At 38.5% G+C, this 17,574-nt stretch overlaps 1 protein-coding gene across 1 annotated transcript in view; it reads right to left on the minus strand.

The window, feature by feature from the left end:
* Positions 1-17,574, minus strand: part of CFAP65 (cilia and flagella associated protein 65) — a 2,328,717-nt gene that overhangs the window by 161,764 nt on the left and 2,149,379 nt on the right. The window contains exon 28 of the mRNA XM_044075222.1: positions 10,884-10,946. Coding sequence (XP_043931157.1) covers positions 10,884-10,946 — 63 coding nt within the window. The remainder of the gene's footprint in view (positions 1-10,883; positions 10,947-17,574) is intronic.

Raw genomic sequence — 17,574 nt, forward strand, 5'->3', positions numbered from 1 at the left:
CTAGCCTGCAATCCAAATGTCTTCTTGGCCTCTTCCCATTCTATTGCCTTTCTCTGATTATTTGTTCCCAATACCTTGGTTCTTTTGCCAGCTTCCTCCAGTAAATTCCAGCTCCCTCTTGCTAAAGGAAAACTTTTCATTATATTCAGTGTTTTCATATTTACTTGTTTCTACTTAAAGTTTGTTATCAGATTAAGCCAAGGGTCTTATACCAGATATTTTCCTATGCAAAAGTAAGAGAAAACATATCAGCTCTACATATATCATGATCTGTGTTCTTTTGCACCCCACCCCCACCTCAACAACCCAAGATTACAACCTATTAACTTAAACATTCTTTTGTCTAGCTTTTGCTTCTGTTTTTGCACTGTAATGCCTACATTTCCTAATACAAAAAGAAAGAAAGAAGGAAAGAAAAAGAAACATCTGTAACTCTATCACAGAGCAACTAAAATGTTTTACTATAAGACATGTAATTTATATTGTGAAAAAAAACATAGAAACACTCTTAAGAACAGAAATAGTTTTACTTACAGTTACCTTCTCCCTCCTGCCCCGGTGTCCTATTAAACATTAATGACATGAAGTAAGGCAAATTCTTTTCAGTTCCTTACAAGTTTAAAAACATCACTCTTTCCCCTTTTTATTATGCAGTTGCATTTCATAAATGCAACTGATGTTTTGCAGCATCACATTTATTCACTAATTTCTGTGTGGTCTACTTCCTGATCATCTCAATTTCCCAATTACAGAATCTGGTTCAGTTTCAAGATAGTCCTGATTCTTCTGGTCAATTCCTGTGCTTCTCTGTCTCTCAAGCATTTTCCTTTCGAACAGTAGAAAAGGTTTCATTTGCAAAGTCTCTCCTTGTGTCTTATTATCAAATGAAAATCAGAGTCCCCTTCTGCTTGATGACTCACTTATTGTTGGACAAACTTTTGTATTCCCCCTTAGACTGTTCTGAATCAAAAAATGACTTTGATCTCACAGGAAAAAAAATATTCTGAAGACAGTTGGTTACAGCAGCTTGACTCTCACACCTGCCTCTCAACAAGCCCTGATTTCTGGAATAAATTTGTTTCACATCTGCCTGGTGTAGAGGGAATAAACTTTTTCCACAAACACTCTTTTATATCCAACTTTTAATACTTTGCCCCTTTGCCTCAGTTTTGTCAGGAACAACTCTTTCTGCTGGTAAGCTTGCATCTTTACAAATACAAGTCTTGGCTGCTTTCTCGTGGCCAAATTTGGGGCATACATGGTGTGCCCTTTCAATTAACAGTTCCTGTTGTGGAATACTAGTCCAATTGCCTATTTGTGCCTTCATAAAATTAATGCAGTCTGTTCCTTCTAATTTCGCTGATACAGCAGAGCATCTCAGGTGTTCCTTGCATGCTCTGTCCTCTAATTCTACCATTTTTGAAACATTTCTTCTTGATCACTCATACTTAACTAGCATTTTCTTCATTTTGATGTCTGATTTTTGCAGTTTTGTGAGCTCGTCTGAATATGTTTAAAGCTTCTTCCATTTCCAGCCTTTTATTTCAGTTGATATAGCACTTCAGTGTTTCATTTATTTTTATCAGCTCTGAGCACATTTAACTTATTTTTCCTCTAGATTACTGGAAGCCATGGCTTGCACTAAAGCAGGAGCTTGAAGTGCTTTTTGCTGAACAGCTGCTGTATTTTTACTGGTCAGGGTTTTCTCTTCACCTTTTCTATTTCATTTTCTTTCAGAATCTCTTAGTTTCTTCTTTGCAGGCATCCAGGCAGTGTACTTACTAGTTAAGTAATTGGTTCCTGGCCATTGTGTCTCACTTTTTTTTTTCACACTGGGAGAGCTGACGTTAAGCTGTTGATTAGTGTGCAGTCATGTTGGGGAAATCATTTCATCTGACTTTTTGATCACCTCCCTACAGAGGGGCTAAAAACTAAATCTCTACAAGCATTCAAACCTCCTCAAAAGAGTAGCAGTGGCCATAGCCCTGGAAAATGTATCAACAGAGTCATACACACACAGTAAACAATGCTTAGTGACCTGTGCAATGTGCAATAGAAGAAACTAAATTACTTAAAGATTTTCCTCACAGTAGAATCTGCAGATAAAACATTCTTCATACTTTCACAAATAGTCAGGACATACTTTAACAAATGAGCCTGACAATTCAAGATTCTGAAAATCAAAGTAGAAGTATACCGTTTTCCCTAATACTTATTAATAAGTATCCCATCCTTATCAGAAAAAGTAGGATTGGAATTAACTAAGAGTTTAGCAGCAGTGGGATCAACCAAAGCCATAGCTGCTTGGTCAGGTTTGGGAATAGTATACAAAAACTTAAAAAAATGAGGAACTTTATACATTTTAAATGTCTTTTTAAGGGTAGCTGACTGACTATCAGGAAAACTTCAGGGAGTAACAAACACATTCTATAAAGCAGACAGAACAGGAGGAATGACTGTAGGTTCTGGAAATTCTTTCTGTATCAAATCATAGTATTTTCTGTGGGACTGAGAACCCTCAGTGTTCTCCCACTGAAAACACTGGCACATTCTAGTAGTAGTCACAGAGAAACAGAACCCTCACAGATAGAATCTGAAGTACAGCTCTCTTCTGAGTCTGAATCAGAAGTCTGAAGATAAAAGTGTATCTGTCCCTTCGTCTTCTTGTTAAGATTCAGAATCTTGAAACTCTTCAGGAAAAGATGTATTCTTTCTTTTACCAGAAACTACTTTACTAGAAGGATCAACAGCCTGAATAAAACCCTGAGCCAGACTAAGTAAATTACTCCTGTCAAAAGGAAATTTGAGAAGTAAATGCATATTTAGTTTTATGTTTCTTTTTAAAAGAAAAATGGGGATAACCATGTTACTAATGGCAACAGCAGCATCTTCCCCAGGGATGGGTATAGCATTCTGACACTACAGGGAAACCGTCACTGTTTGCTCTCCCAGAACTGACAAGAGTGGCTCTCTGCTGCCCACTGAGAGGTTTTTAACAGGCACAGAGGATGTGGCTAACCCGTGGTCTATTATGTATGTAGGCGCTTCATCAGAGGGATCCAGAGTAAAAGATGAGTGGTCTGAGGTACAACATATGGTCACAGCAGAGTCACCCACGTGTGGCTGAGGCAAGTTGCTAGCTTGCTGTGGTTGCAACAGCTGTTTGCTTAACTTTTTCATTTTGTGACTAGAAGAAGGATGAACTGTAGAACCAGTAGGCTGCTCCACAGTTAGGCCTAACATGGTGCTTCCTGAGGAAGGCATGCAGGAAATGCTTCTAAAACTACATCTTTAAAAGGCATTTTTTCCCCACAGAAAAACACAGTGAGAAGCACTTTAAAATACATTTTCAGTCCCTCAAAAGTAAAGTAATCACAATTTCTCAGCAGAAAATATGCTTTTCAGTTACTTTACAGAACTTTTAAACTGAGAGGAAAAAAGTGCTCTTCCATTTAAAAGTACGATCCGGTCTCATGACAGTCCATAAAAACACAAAACTCCCAGCATTAAAATAAGTTTCCTGAAGAGGAAAGTGATGAAACACAAACAATATTTAGAAAATGGGAGGTTCCCCAAAGAGAACTCCTCTGTCCAACAATGAAGCAGCACCAAGCCAACTGTCAATCCTCAAAAGACTTAGAGTAGCATACTCTTTGGCAAAAGTAAAGCTCTGAAAGTCTTGGTGCCCAAACTTGTCTTTTAGTTAGCTCAGCTTAAGTTGCCTGACAGTTTGGGTTCAAGAAAGTGCCCTGAAGCTTTGGAAGCTGTCCAGCTGTTATATCCTTGATAGGATATAACCCATATAGCTGAGGCTACTGCAGTAGTGATTAATATGATGATCATATAAATAAGATGAATGAGTTAATAACATTTGATGTCCCTCAAGTATTTATAAAGTGTTGCGTAAGTTTGGAGTTTATGAAGGGTTGTAAATGATGAGGTTAAACAAAGATTCAAATAGCTGACTGTAGAGGAAAGGGAACTGTTTATTTTAATATTCTAATTAACAAACTCCTGCCCACCACTTAAAAACAAATTATACACCAGAAACATTCCATACACATGCCAAAATCAGAAAGAAAACCAACTTTTGAGATCCCCCACATGTGAAAAAACTTTCTATAAAACTGTTTCTACATCTTGGAATATACTATCTCAAAAACTTCAAAGTTCAAATAATTTAAATTCCTTTTGTAAGTTACTAAATGCATATTTAGCAAACAAATTTTAGTGCATCTGCAACCACAGTCCTGGCTAAACATAGCATTACAGCCTACACTTTATAGACAATTCCACCCAACTCAACTGATTTAACTCTATAATAATGTAAATACTGTAGCTATTTCATACCTTACTGTTTACAGATTCAAAGTATGTATGTCTAATAATCAGCAATGTATACTGCTATGATATAAATTACTTAGTTTAGCAACTACTTTTGACTTGTTTAAAATGTTCATGACTACAGCTGTGCTTAACACACATTTGTAATTTTAATTTGCTTTATATATGATTATGTCTTGTAACTGTTTCATTCCATATTTACAGCTCTGTTTCACTGTACTTTATTTTTTGTATTAGATATATGTTATCTGTTGTTTTTGCCTGTTTCATTTGAAGTCTGACTGAAAGCAAATGGTCTATGGACCAGTTCACTTACCTGGTTAACTAAGAATAAATAAAATAAAACAAGCAAACAAAAAATAGTAAACTCAGACCATGGTATCTTATCAGATAAGTGATAATAATTACAAGCACTGCTGACTGTAAAGTCCATTGAAAAAAATAGTACAGTTGTGTAAAATCTTACCATAATGTTAGATGTCCTTGCCTTCACCGCTTCAGTATTCATCATTTATGTAATTCCCTGCCATGGAAGCCCAACGTCCGGCCAGTCTACAAAAGCCTACCATTGCTTTAAGTTATGCTGAACATCACCCAAATGCTCCTCGCATAGCGTAGGGCATACAGGTGATGTTCGGCATACCATCCTCATAACTGATTGCCCAGTAGGAACACCAGTCCAAGGAAAACCAAAGAGAACCTGCACATCCAGGAAAGAAAAAAGCTAGGGGGGATGGAGGGAGGGAGTGAATACTGCAGTGGTGAAGGCAAGGATAGCTACCATTATGGTAAGATTTTACACAACTGTACTATGTCCTTAGATTCACTGCTGCAGTATTCATCACTTATGGGAGAGTGCCAAAGCTCAAGAAGAAACTTGGGAGGAGGAGGAAGCAGCAATAGAGCCCTTTAAGAAGGCATGAAGAATGGTATTAGCAAAATCAGCTCTAGCTCTGGAGATGGCATCCAACTTGTAGTGCTTGGTAAAAGTATGTACAGAAGTCTAGGTAGATGCTTCAAGAATAGAATTAGTGTCTAAGCCCTTGAAAAAAGCACCAGAGGAAGCCACAGCTCTAGTAGAATGAGCCTTTACAGAAGAAGGAAGGCTCTCACCATGAAAAGTGTAACAAAAATAAATAGCCTTTAAAATCCAAATACAAATAGTTTGCTTGGAAACAGCCAATCCTAAAGACCTAGGATGAAAGGAAACAAACAACTGATCAGATTTTCTGATAGCTTTAGCCTTATCCCAATAAAATCTGAGCTGTCTATACAAGTCCAAAATATGCAGGACCCTCTCACTGTCAGATTGCAGGGAGGGGAAAAAGCAGGCAAATTAATAGACAGATTAAGTGACAACTCATTAACCACCTTAGGCATAAAAGAAGGATTAGTACCCAAGGATACCCTGTCCTCATGGAATATCAATAAAGGCAGACAAGCCATAAGGGCTTGCAACCCAGACACCCGTCTGGCAAAAGTAAGAGCTAACAAAAGAACTGTCTTCCAAGAACAATGCTGCAAGGAAGCTGAAACAGCAGGCTCAAAAGGAGCCTGAGTCAGTTTCTCCAAAACAAAATTAAGATCCTAGGGAGGAAGAACAGGCTTCCTTGGAGGTCTAATATTAAGAACGCTTTTAACAAATTGCTTAGCCTCAAATCTAGAAGCTAAATGAAGAGTTAAAGGCAGGCAAGCAGAAAGAGCTGATAAGTGGGCCTTAATAGAAGAATAGGACAATCCACCATTGAGCAACTCACACAAATAAGACAGAACCAAAGGAACATCCTCAGTAAGTGGGTCCAAGTTATGAGGGAAACACCAAATAGAAAACTGCTGCCATTTAGATCAGTAGGATTTCCTAGCAGTGGGTTTCCTGGCCTCCAACAGGATATGCAGCACGTCCTCAGAAAAAAGGTGTCTATGAGGAATCAAAACCATATCACTCACAGTGTCAGTTGAAGCGTGGACAATTGGGGATGAATGACAGATCTCTTGCCTTATGTGAGTAGATCGATCCTGTGAGGTAACTTGTGGTGATTGCCCTTGGCTAGATGCAGAAGTAGAGGGAATCACTGCTATAGCGGCCAAAAGGAAGTCACCAACAAGATTTTGGTAGCATTCTGTTGAATCTTGAACAGGGCTTTTGGAATGAGAGGAAGGGTAGTGAATGCATAAAGAAACATCCCCTGCCAAGAAAATGAGAGGGCATCCACCTTCCACACCAAAGGACCTGGGACTCTGGTACAAAACAGAGGAGGTTGTCCATTCAGAGGGGAGGCAAAGAGATCTCGTTGAGGAGTATCCTACTGGTGAACAATGTCCAGAAACACATCACTGTGAAGCATACATTCATGGGACTGAGTGAAGGACCTGCTCAGGGTGACCTCCACAATGTTCTGATCTGAAATAATACAAACTGCCTGTACAGTCGCTTTATACTTGACAGCCAGATCCCATACCAGAAGTGCCAGCAAGCTAAGAAGGTAAGATCTTGTTCCCCTCTATTTGCTGACATACCACATGACTGTGGTATTGCCTGTGAATACCTTGAGAGTCCCCAGAGAAAAAAGAGGATGAAAGGCCTAAAGAGCCAGCATAAGACCCCGCATCTCTTTGACATTGATGTGCACCTTCTCCTGATGAGGCAACCACACTCCCAGTACCTTCAGGGAGCCAAAATTGCTACCCATCCCACATCTGATGCATCTGTGAACAGATCATGAGAGGGAAAAGGGGGAAGAAAAGGGAGCCCTGGATTCAGAGACAACTGCTGAAGCCACCATAGAAGTTAATTCTTGAGACAAGGAAGAAGAGAAACTGTAAAGTCTAAAGGATGTGCATGTTGAAGCCACACCAACTTCAGAAAAAACTGGAACTTCCTCATGTGGAGTTTGGCCAGAGGGAGCATCGGAATGGTGGAAGCCATGAAACCCAGAGCTCTCAAAAACTCTCTGGCTGTAATGGAGGCCAGGGGAAGAAGAGTTTGAAAGTAAAAAAAATGAGAATTAACACCTTTGGAGGAGGAAAGGATGCCAGCATTGGCACCCTCTGAATCTTACAATGCAGAAAGACATGATCATGAGAAGGAGTCAGAGAAGACTTTTTGAAGTTTATCATGAACCCCAGGCTCTGAAGAAGAGAAATTGCAAAACAAAGATTTTGCAAAAGGATCTCTGGAGAGGATGCCTGAATGAACAGGTCATCCAAGTAAGGAAAAATCTGGATCCCTTAAGGCCTGCAGAAAGCAATCACAGGAATGAGGCATTTGGTGAACACCCTCGCAGAAGTAGAAAGGCCAAAGGGCAAAGCACAGAACTGAAAATGCCAGGAAGCAAAAGAGAAACGCAAAAACTTTCTGAAAAGAGGATGGATTGGAATATGGAGATAAGCATCCTTGAGATTCAGAGACAAACAGAAAGGCCTGAGGGAGCAAGAGAGGAAACAGAGTCTGAAGGGACAACATCCAAAAGAAATGCACCTTAAGGAAAGTGTTTACATGTGAGAGGTCTAGAATCTGTCTCCAAGTATCCTCTTTTCTGGGCACTAGAAACATTCTTGAATAAAGCCCCTTCCCTGTTTGGGACAAAGGCACCTCTTGAATAGTACCCTGAGACAAGAGATCTCGAAGAACTTCTGGGAAAAAGGAAGTTGTTCCTGAGGAGGCTCAGGAATGCTTATAAAAGGGGGATGGGATATCCACACCATGAAGTACCACTGACGAATGATTGACAGAACCCAAGAATCCTGAGTGATTCAAAGCCAAATAGGAAGAGAAAGAGAAAGGTGAACAAAAAGAGAATGTGGCTGGGAACAGGCAGATAGTCAGACAGCACCTGCTCTGTCAGGAAAGGAAGGCCCCTGCTGTCTGAGTGACCTTAGCAGGGGCACCCCGTTTACCACCCTTTTGTACCTTTAGCAGGAGGGCGACATTGCCTATGAAAAAAGGCTGGCTTAGAAGGGTACTTTCTTTGAAATTTATGCACAAGAGAAACAAACACGTTTAAGCTCCTATAAGGCCTTCCCCTTGTCCTGAAGAGACTTAAACAAACAGCAGCCGCTTATTCAAACAAAAGTTTATTATCCAGAGGAGCATCCATCAGCTTAGCCTTAATATCATCAAGTAAAAGGTTGAAGCCTAAGCCAAGAATACCTCCTCAGTATTGAACCAAATGCAGCATCCCTAGAAGAGGCATCTGCTGCATCATAACTACATTTGCTAGAATGCTGAACTACTTGAGAGGAAGTCCCTAGCAAGGAAAGAACAGAAGATTTACTCTAAGAGTCTGGAGGATCAAGAAAAAAGCTGACAAGCCTGAGAAAGAAGAGCCAACACATACCTAGCTATATTGGTCTGATAATTAATTGCCCTAAAAGCTATGGTAGCCAAAGGATAAACCTTCTTACCCACCCTGTCCATGGTTCTGCTGTTCTTGTCAGAAGGCAGTAACTTGTATGAAGGAAGCAGCTGACACAGCTTATCAGAGGCTACAGACACTAAAATGGGGTAAACAGCAGGACATTTGAATAAAAAGGAACAATCCTCAGGCTTCTTGGGAGCAGGGGACAGAGAATCAGGCATTTTACAGGCATTGGAAACGACATCCAGAAAGCAGCCAAAACAGGAGGAATAGCCACAGGTTTAGGAGATTCCATCTGCAGTAACTCATAGTACCTCTTATGGATATCAGAGACCTGAGCACAATCCCACTTAAAAAAATTCCATCATCCTAGAGACTGTGTCCCCAAAGGAAATTTCCTCAGGAGTATATGGACTATTAGATTCCTCTTCCTCTGACCCCTAGTCTAAAGCAGAAGGAATCGCAGTAGAATAAGTAAGGGATTGTTCATCAGAATTCAACTCTTCCTCAGAAGAATTCAATTCCCTGGGTCTTTTAAGTGGAGAAGAGGACCAAGGAGGAGCAGGAACCAAAACCCCTTGAGGAGACCTTAATGACAGTTAAGCATTAAACAACCCCTGAATAAAGGCCAGTCACTCACATTGTGGATCCCTAGGAGCAGAAGAACCATTTTTAGTTTTCTGTTTGTTTTTTAAGGGAAAGTCTGCCCTAGAAAACTGAGAAAGCTCTGACTCAGGACAGCGTTTCACAACCATAGTGGGAACTTCTTCCCCAAGAAGAATCTGCAGACCCTCCGTTGACCCCTTAGAAGCAATAAACCATGGTTCCCCTGAACATCCAAAATGGATGCCTGCAAAGCCTTGTCAGGCATGCTGCCCACCAGATCCTTACCAGCCTCCAGCCTGGATGTGGCAGAGAAATCCGACAACGCAGCCAGGCAAGCCTCCGGGTTTGTAACAAACTTGGGAGAAACACCCAGCAGAGGCTAGACATCAGAAAATTCCAGTCTTAACTTTTCACCTTCTTCTTCCCTGATGGCTGACCCTTGGGGCAGGAAGTTCCTTGCAATGTATCTTTAGCAAGTAGCTTAAGACTCTGGTTCTCAAGATACAATGAAAGGGAAGAAAGCTTACTACAAACAAATCGAACAAGACGTATGGTCTTGAGAAGCCTCTAGGCAAAAACAGCACTTGTCATGGTGGGCTTTATAGGGAATCTGTCTCCCACTGCCATTTACCCTTCCTGGATGACATTAACCACAAACAGCATGAAAAATTCAAGAAAAAGAACAAAACTCCAACTGGGTACTTATCTGCAACAATGAGGACACTTCAGCAGTCTCCAGAATTCAAAACTACAGGAAAAACATCAGAAAACAGACATAGGCAAACAGACTGAGGGTAAGAAACAGCGTTTGGACTGGCAGCAAAGAAGTTCTGAGGATGGTATGCATGAATGTCACCTTTATGCCCTACGCTACACGAGGAGTGCTTGGGTGACATTCAGCGCACCTTAAAGCAATGGTAGACTTTGGCAGACTGGCCGGACATCAGGCTTTCACAGCAGGGAATTACATAACTGATGAATACTGCAGCACTGAATGTAAGGACATATAGATATCTGTATATATCTATATATATATAGCTATATATCTATATCTATATCTATATATATATAGATATATAGATATACATATATATATATCTATATATATATATATATATATATATCTGTATGTATATATATATATATATATATATATATATATATATATATGCAAATCTCTCTCACTAAGAACACCAATAATGGGGACAATCTCCTGCCCACAAGTCATAATCTTGCAAAAGACACAATAGGCTCAGCTTCTACAAGTTTTAAAGGAAACAGAATTTATTCCTGAAATATGTACGGCTGCGCTCCCCTCTCCTCCCATTCACCTTTTTTTCCCCTGCTTTCTAAATTGCTGCAATGCTACCACCTTTAGACTAAATGCAGAATTTATTTCATGATTTTTCTTTTGCCTCGGTTCTGAATAAAATATTTTTGTTTAAAACAATGCCAACAAAATGAGAACAACTTCACCACTGAATCGCTTGTTAGAAGTCTTGTATTTCACTCCACTTTGGGTTTCTGGAATGGTATGGTATGGTGACATACAGCCTACAAGTTCTCAGGTCTTACCTTGTATTTCTTGAGGTCAGCAGAGGAACGCCTTGTTTCTGACCCAGATGATGCTTCAGATATCTGCAGTGAATATAACAGTGCCACAAGTTACTCAAACGTCAAGACAACAGTCATGTTTAGATAGGTACTTTCACTTTCATTTAGCATTGCTGCATTAATCGCATTTGAAGCACCCTGTCACATAAATCTTACAGTCTGTGTGCTGCTCAATGTACAACTCAGTATTTATTTACTGAACTCTGACTTGCTCATCTCGTACATAAATTTTTCATCTCATAAATACTCAGATGATAAGAGATGTGAGTGTGGAAAAATTTGCAGAGAAAGACATGGCAAGGTGAGTAAGGTTTTGTGATAAGGATGGTGGCATTATAGAATTTAAGGAAGGGCAAAGGAAAGCTAGCCTAAGAGCGTACACAAATGGTTCCAGAATAGCTCTTGGATATGACAAATTTCTTTAACCATAAAAGCATCAAAGTAGCAGAATATTGTTATTTAGACAGAAGCTTTTGTGGGGAGTCTTATTTGCATCTGTGCTATGTGACTTAAGAAAAAAAATGAATAATGAAGGTCATTTGTAGGAATGAGTAGCTATATGGCAGAATAGTGTTAGACATTTTTTGAAAGGTATTTGGATCTAGCAATATGTCCATGTCGCAAAGATGGTCAACTTGTTTGACAAGATAATGACAACTATAGATTACAGTTGGGCTAATTCTCTTGATTGTGCGGAGACCTACTGACAAGCCTGCCAGGTGATTTCCTACCCGCATACACATGATCTGTCTGAGTCCCATTTTTATACTCTTTATACAAACCCCATGGCAGCAGAGTTTCGAAAATATATACCAACTCTTGGTTTGCATTAATTAGAGTGACAATTATCATGCACCAGTAAAGACAGACTGAGATCCAGATCAAAGTTTGTGGGCTTAACCAAAGGTTTTGATTTCACTGGTTATGCTGTGCTCCAGTATAACCTCTCACTTTGGGCTTCCAGAATACAGCTCCAGTTTAGTTACTTCCTGCTTAAAAGTTAGATGCTCTGATTAAATGGTCTGTGTTCACTAGCAAAGGATCTCAAAAATGAACTCAGAAATGTAGCTCCCCAGCACCTCACTCCCAGGACTGCTGCAATTTTAATTATATGCTAAATACCTTCTCCCCTCTGTGATAAGGTTTCATCTGCCCCTATATCTGGAATAGATCTGATATGATCACTGTCAGCTCTCTGTTGTAGCCCAGCTTCTGTTACTTAGAATATCTAGCTCAAGGAGAACTAACTCTTGCTGCAAATTAAGGGTAGTAACTGCATGTTATACCAGCAGTCCTGTACATGATCGATGTACTCTTTGACCATGTATAGCACAAAGACAACCCCTGAAACATGCGGCCCAGTTGCAAGCAGTTTTGCCCTTCTTTCAACTAGAGAAAGAATGGTGAGCTCCATCATCATTCATCATTGGAAGTACCTAAAATAAATTAATGGAAACCATAGAGACTCTGGGCTTTACCATATTCAGCCCTAATTTCTTAATACAATTTAATTTTGAGCCTCCCAGAAAATTAAAACATTTCCAGCAAGTTGTTTTTCATCTTGTTAGGAAGCATACATTTTCTATCCACCTATCTACTCCAATTTTCCTAACACGTATGTATTCAACATATACTTTTCCTAAAAGATATTTGAAACACTTTCCACCAGTCTATTAATATTTTTATTTCCTGCAACATTTCTTACCATCATTCCATTACAACCTGTTACTTTTTAACCTTATTACTGACATGCTTATTTCATTTTTCATAAAATATATTCCATCAGTTTTGACTATTCTCCAAATCTACTGCTGCCAATAAATTTTCTTTTACTACCACTTCTCTTATCCATATTCAGTTCTTATCTATCAATACCAAGTTATGCACATTCGCAAGTATTAAAGGTAACCTCACATCATGTCTTATCTCCCGTCTTGCTTCTTCCTAATTATTCATAAATTTGTAGAATTACATTTATCACTATCACAAATAACCACATGCTTAGTAAACATCCTTGTTTTATTACTCTCCTAAAATGTATCCTCTTCCCTACCCAGCCATTAACCATCACTGATGCCCACAACTTATCATATACTGCCCTTATAACATTTATCAATTTCTTTCCAATCCCAATAGTCTCCTAAAATTCCCTACATTTCTTTATGATTTACTATATCAAATGCTTTTGTGATGTCAAATGTTGCCAATCTCCTGTTACCATTTTTCTTATTATAGTATCCACTGCTTATTTAACTATTGTATGAATTCCTCTATCCTTCATATCTTACAAGCTCTCACACTGCACCTCTTCCACAATCTCCGGTAGTCTTTCCTGAATTGTCTTAATTAATATTTTGTACACTGTGTTGCCCAGTGTTATCAGACTTCAGTTCTAGTTTTTTTCCTTTCTTTCACATACACTTAACCACACCACTCATATTTTGTCGTTTCATGCCTTCGCATATCCATTTATTCATTACTTCCCAAAGCCCTCATTTTCATATTCAGTCATCTGATTATATAATTTATACCCCAACCCATCTAGTCGATGTGCTGATTCTTCTCTGCACTGATTTATCAGTTCTTCTAAGTTTTCACTTCTCTTCCAATATTTACTTCCAATTTCTTTACTGAATTTCTCTGAATCATTTTTACCTTCCATCTCCCCCCTCTACCCATTTCTCTTAATATATCTTTTCAATATATCTCTCAACCATATACTTATTTTCCTAAAAAGATGCCTCTTCTTTTTTCCCCTTTCAAAAAGAATTTCTGTTTGAATATCATCTTCACCCTTTTGCTGATAAATCATATGGCCTTTTTTCTTCCTCATTACATTTTTCACTTCCTTGTTCAAACAGCTTTTCATAATTTTCTTTGAGTTTTCCATATTTTAGCTTTTTTCCCTTTTCTTTCAATTTTCACATATATTTTCTTATGCTTTTTTTATAAACCACCCAACATTATATCAAATTTTGTTAAATGGCTTCCCGGATAAATAATCTTCCCATAATTGCCTTCTTTCTTTTTGTAAACCATCCCCATTTACTATATCACTTGTTAATCTCTTTATTCCCTCCTTCTCCTTTAATTACCTCTTCATTTTCATGAATTCTAGCCCACACCACCATATGGTCAGAAAACTGTGCTTGTTTTATACCCCCAATATTTCTTTCAGGGCTTCTGAACATATTATAAAATCAATATCCTCTCTCTCTCTCCTTAGTTTTAACCTCCCATTTTCATCACTTTTTGTAATATCTTGACTAATTTTCCCTTTTTGTTTCCTTAGATTACATACAGTTTAGATCCCCATAAAAATAATATACATTTTAACTATCACATATATTCTTTATTTACCATGTATATGTTAGAAAACAGTTTGCTGCCTCAGAGTCTCATGCAGCAGCAGTTAAACAGTATGCCCACACTAGCACTACTATTATTTTGCCCTGCTGGATAATTAAAATGTCTATAAACTGTAAACTAACTCAGCTTTCTCAACAGAACAGTACAAGGATCATCTGAAATGCTCCATCATCACAAGTGACATTCTTGTTTCATACTTTAAAGTTGTATGTATTGCTGCTGTAATCCATGAAAATGATAACTCTCTTAAAGACTGACTTTCCCTCATATAATTTAAAGTAGCCACAAAGAAGTTCCTGCCCCTTGCACTGCAGTACAGACAGGTATGCCAGAATAACCAAGAGTAAGACTTTGTCCGTGATATAACAGTAGATACAGTTGTGCTCCAAACTTTGTTGTGCAAGAGGAGTCCTGATAACTCTCTTCCAAATACTAGAAGAAAATTAAAAGGTGGAGATCTACAATGGCCATTTCATGCTCCCACTCAATACATGCAGTAAAGCAACATTTATAATTCAACATTAGTAAGCATGCTGAACTAGGATTCATGATAACTCATTGTGTTATGTAAATTCATTCAAATCTTTTATTGTATATTTCTTTGCTATGCTTTTTCTTCACTGTTATAATGTGTCTTACTATATTGTACTGTGGAACTTTTTCTACATTTGCTTAACTGATTTATTGTAAAATTTTCACTGTATTCATCTTCACTTTTGTACATTTTCTTGTTTACTTGTGCTGTGGAGCTTTTCTCCCTGAGCCTTCACTGAAAAAGTGCTTTTGCTCAGATGGACTATCCCAGTTAACAAATGTCAAATAAATAAAAAAATAAATAAATGACATACTTTATTTTGTTCAGCCATCACCAGTTCTAAAAACTGCTTTAATCCTATTGAACCAAGCACTGTGCACACCCTAAGGAAAGCTGAGGCATGATTAGTCTGGTAAACCCTATGCTGTGACTGCAGGGAGAGCCCATAGCTAAAGTGAATCCCATTTTCATCTTTCTTAACTTTTTTTTTCTTTTCTTTTTTATCAATAGACATTTTACACAGAAGCAAAGTGGAAGCATTAAATTTGTCTGGACATGTGTGATCACTGATTACTCCATGCTCAGGCATGGTAGTTTGGATTAAATAAATCTGATATTTTTTATCCTGTTTTTATGTGAGTAAATGTTTTCAGGGGGTGACATAGTTGTACAGTGAGTAAAACTGTCACCAGTGTGTGGAGTCTGCATATCCCTCCTCCCTCATGTTCACATGGGTTTTCTAAGGAATAAGAGTTATTTATTCCCCATAATGATAAATCCGTATTGTCCTTGTCTGGTTCAACTGACAGGATTCAGATCTGGCCTATGCATCTTCAAACGCATGGATCTAGGACTCTGTCTCCTCCCCTATCCACAATCCCTCTCTTCCACCCTCTGAATATCACAGATCAACTTTGCTACCTACAGAAATAGAGTTAACTCTTAAACCTATTCCCTAAAAAATAGAGTAATAGTAGCATAAGGCTTATATACATACATGAATATTGCACATTAGGAATGCAAGATTCCTAGGGTACCACCCATTCTTCAAGATGCCAAAGGTAAAAACTTGGAAGGAGGGAGGGATGATGAACTAGATGAAAAATAGGACAACATGGATCTATCATTATGGTGACTACATAACTTTTGTATCCAAAGTTGTTGATTTTTGTCTGATTCAACTGATGGGACAGATTCCCTAGCTACTATTCTCACTGGGTAGCCTCATGGATGGATACTCCTGAGCACAGCAGAGCCAAACAATGAGTGAGATCTAATGTATATCCAGTTTATAAAGAGACACAAAGGTGTGAATTGTAGACCATGCTGCAGCAGCACAAATTTTATCAACTGGCACATTTATTTGAAAATCTGTTGAAGTTCCTACTGACCTAGTTGAATGAACTTTAGGTTTTTGAGATAAATGTAGACCTAGTTTATCATAAACAAAAAAAATGCAATTTGACAACCATTGAGAAAGAGCAGCCTTGGATATACCACAAGCTAGCTTAGCTTTGGAAAAGGCCACAAACAAATGATGATTTTCTTTAGTTTTTTTTTTTTTATGGAGATAAAAGTCTGAGTTGTCTATGAACATCAGTTACATGCAAGGTATATTCTCCTTTGTTTTAATTATTTGGGAAAAATACAGGCAGATTAATGGATTGGTTAATATTGGATTCAGATGCCACCTTAAGGAAAAAAGAAGGATTTGGTTTCAAGAAAACTCTGTCTTTGTGAAAAAAAACATGCATGGAGGTTTATAAGACAGGGCCTGTAATTCTAAAATTCTTTGGGATGAAGTAACTGCTACCAGGAAGATTGTTTTCCAAGTTAAGAACTTAATGTCTACTGAATCTATTGGTTCAAATGGAGATTTTGTGAGGGCTTGTAACATTATTGTGATATCCCAAGCGGGAATGGGCTCCCTTAGTGGAAGTCTAAGAAGAAATGTTCCTCAGAGAAAAGCTTTTGCAACTCTTAATGATGCTGTAGGTTTGTGGTTATGGCCAATATAAAAAGTAGAAATTACTGTCTGTTGCACTTTTATTGTGGAGACGTTAGAGCCTTTAGTGAAGAGTTCTGAAAGAAAGTCCAATATAGAAGGTATAGGAGCAGAAAAGGGATCTAATCCCATATCTATGGCCCAGAATGAAAATCTTTTCCATCAAGTTTCCTAGCATTAGCCTTCTGAGAAACTGTCAAGATGTGTACTACTACTTCTGAAAACCTGGCATCTATGGACATCATTAAAACTGGAGAAACAAAGTGGTTAGGTTTATGGTGTACAGGTTTGCGGCAGGATTCCCATAGAAGATTTGGCCTGTGAGCCAGTGTCTAGAGAGGACTTATTAAATGAGGCCATAGAAATGGGAACCAAATCTGTCATAGCCAATAAGGAGCAATGAGGATCACTTTTGCCTTGCACCTCCTGGCTTTCTGAATGAATTTAGTGATCAAGGGAACATGAGGAAAGGCATAAAGAAGCCCCAGAGGCCAAGTGTGGACTAGAAAGTCATTCAGTGACTGACTCTTTGGAGAGATGAGGGCAAAGTAACTGCTGCACTTGTTCAGGTGGGAAGCAAACAAGTCACAGCAAGATTGGCCCCAGTTGTAGAATATTTTATTTGCCACTGATACTCCCTTAATCACTCATGAGGTAAAAAAAATGTTTCTGCTCAGCCTGTCTGCTAGCTCATAGGAAGTCTCCATAACATGTGTTGCTATAAGAAAGCAGTAAGAAGATAT

Source organism: Protopterus annectens, chromosome 6.part0, assembly GCF_019279795.1.
Source record: "Protopterus annectens isolate FY-2018-M chromosome 6.part0, PAN1.0, whole genome shotgun sequence".
Taxonomy (NCBI): Eukaryota; Metazoa; Chordata; order Ceratodontiformes; family Protopteridae; genus Protopterus; species Protopterus annectens.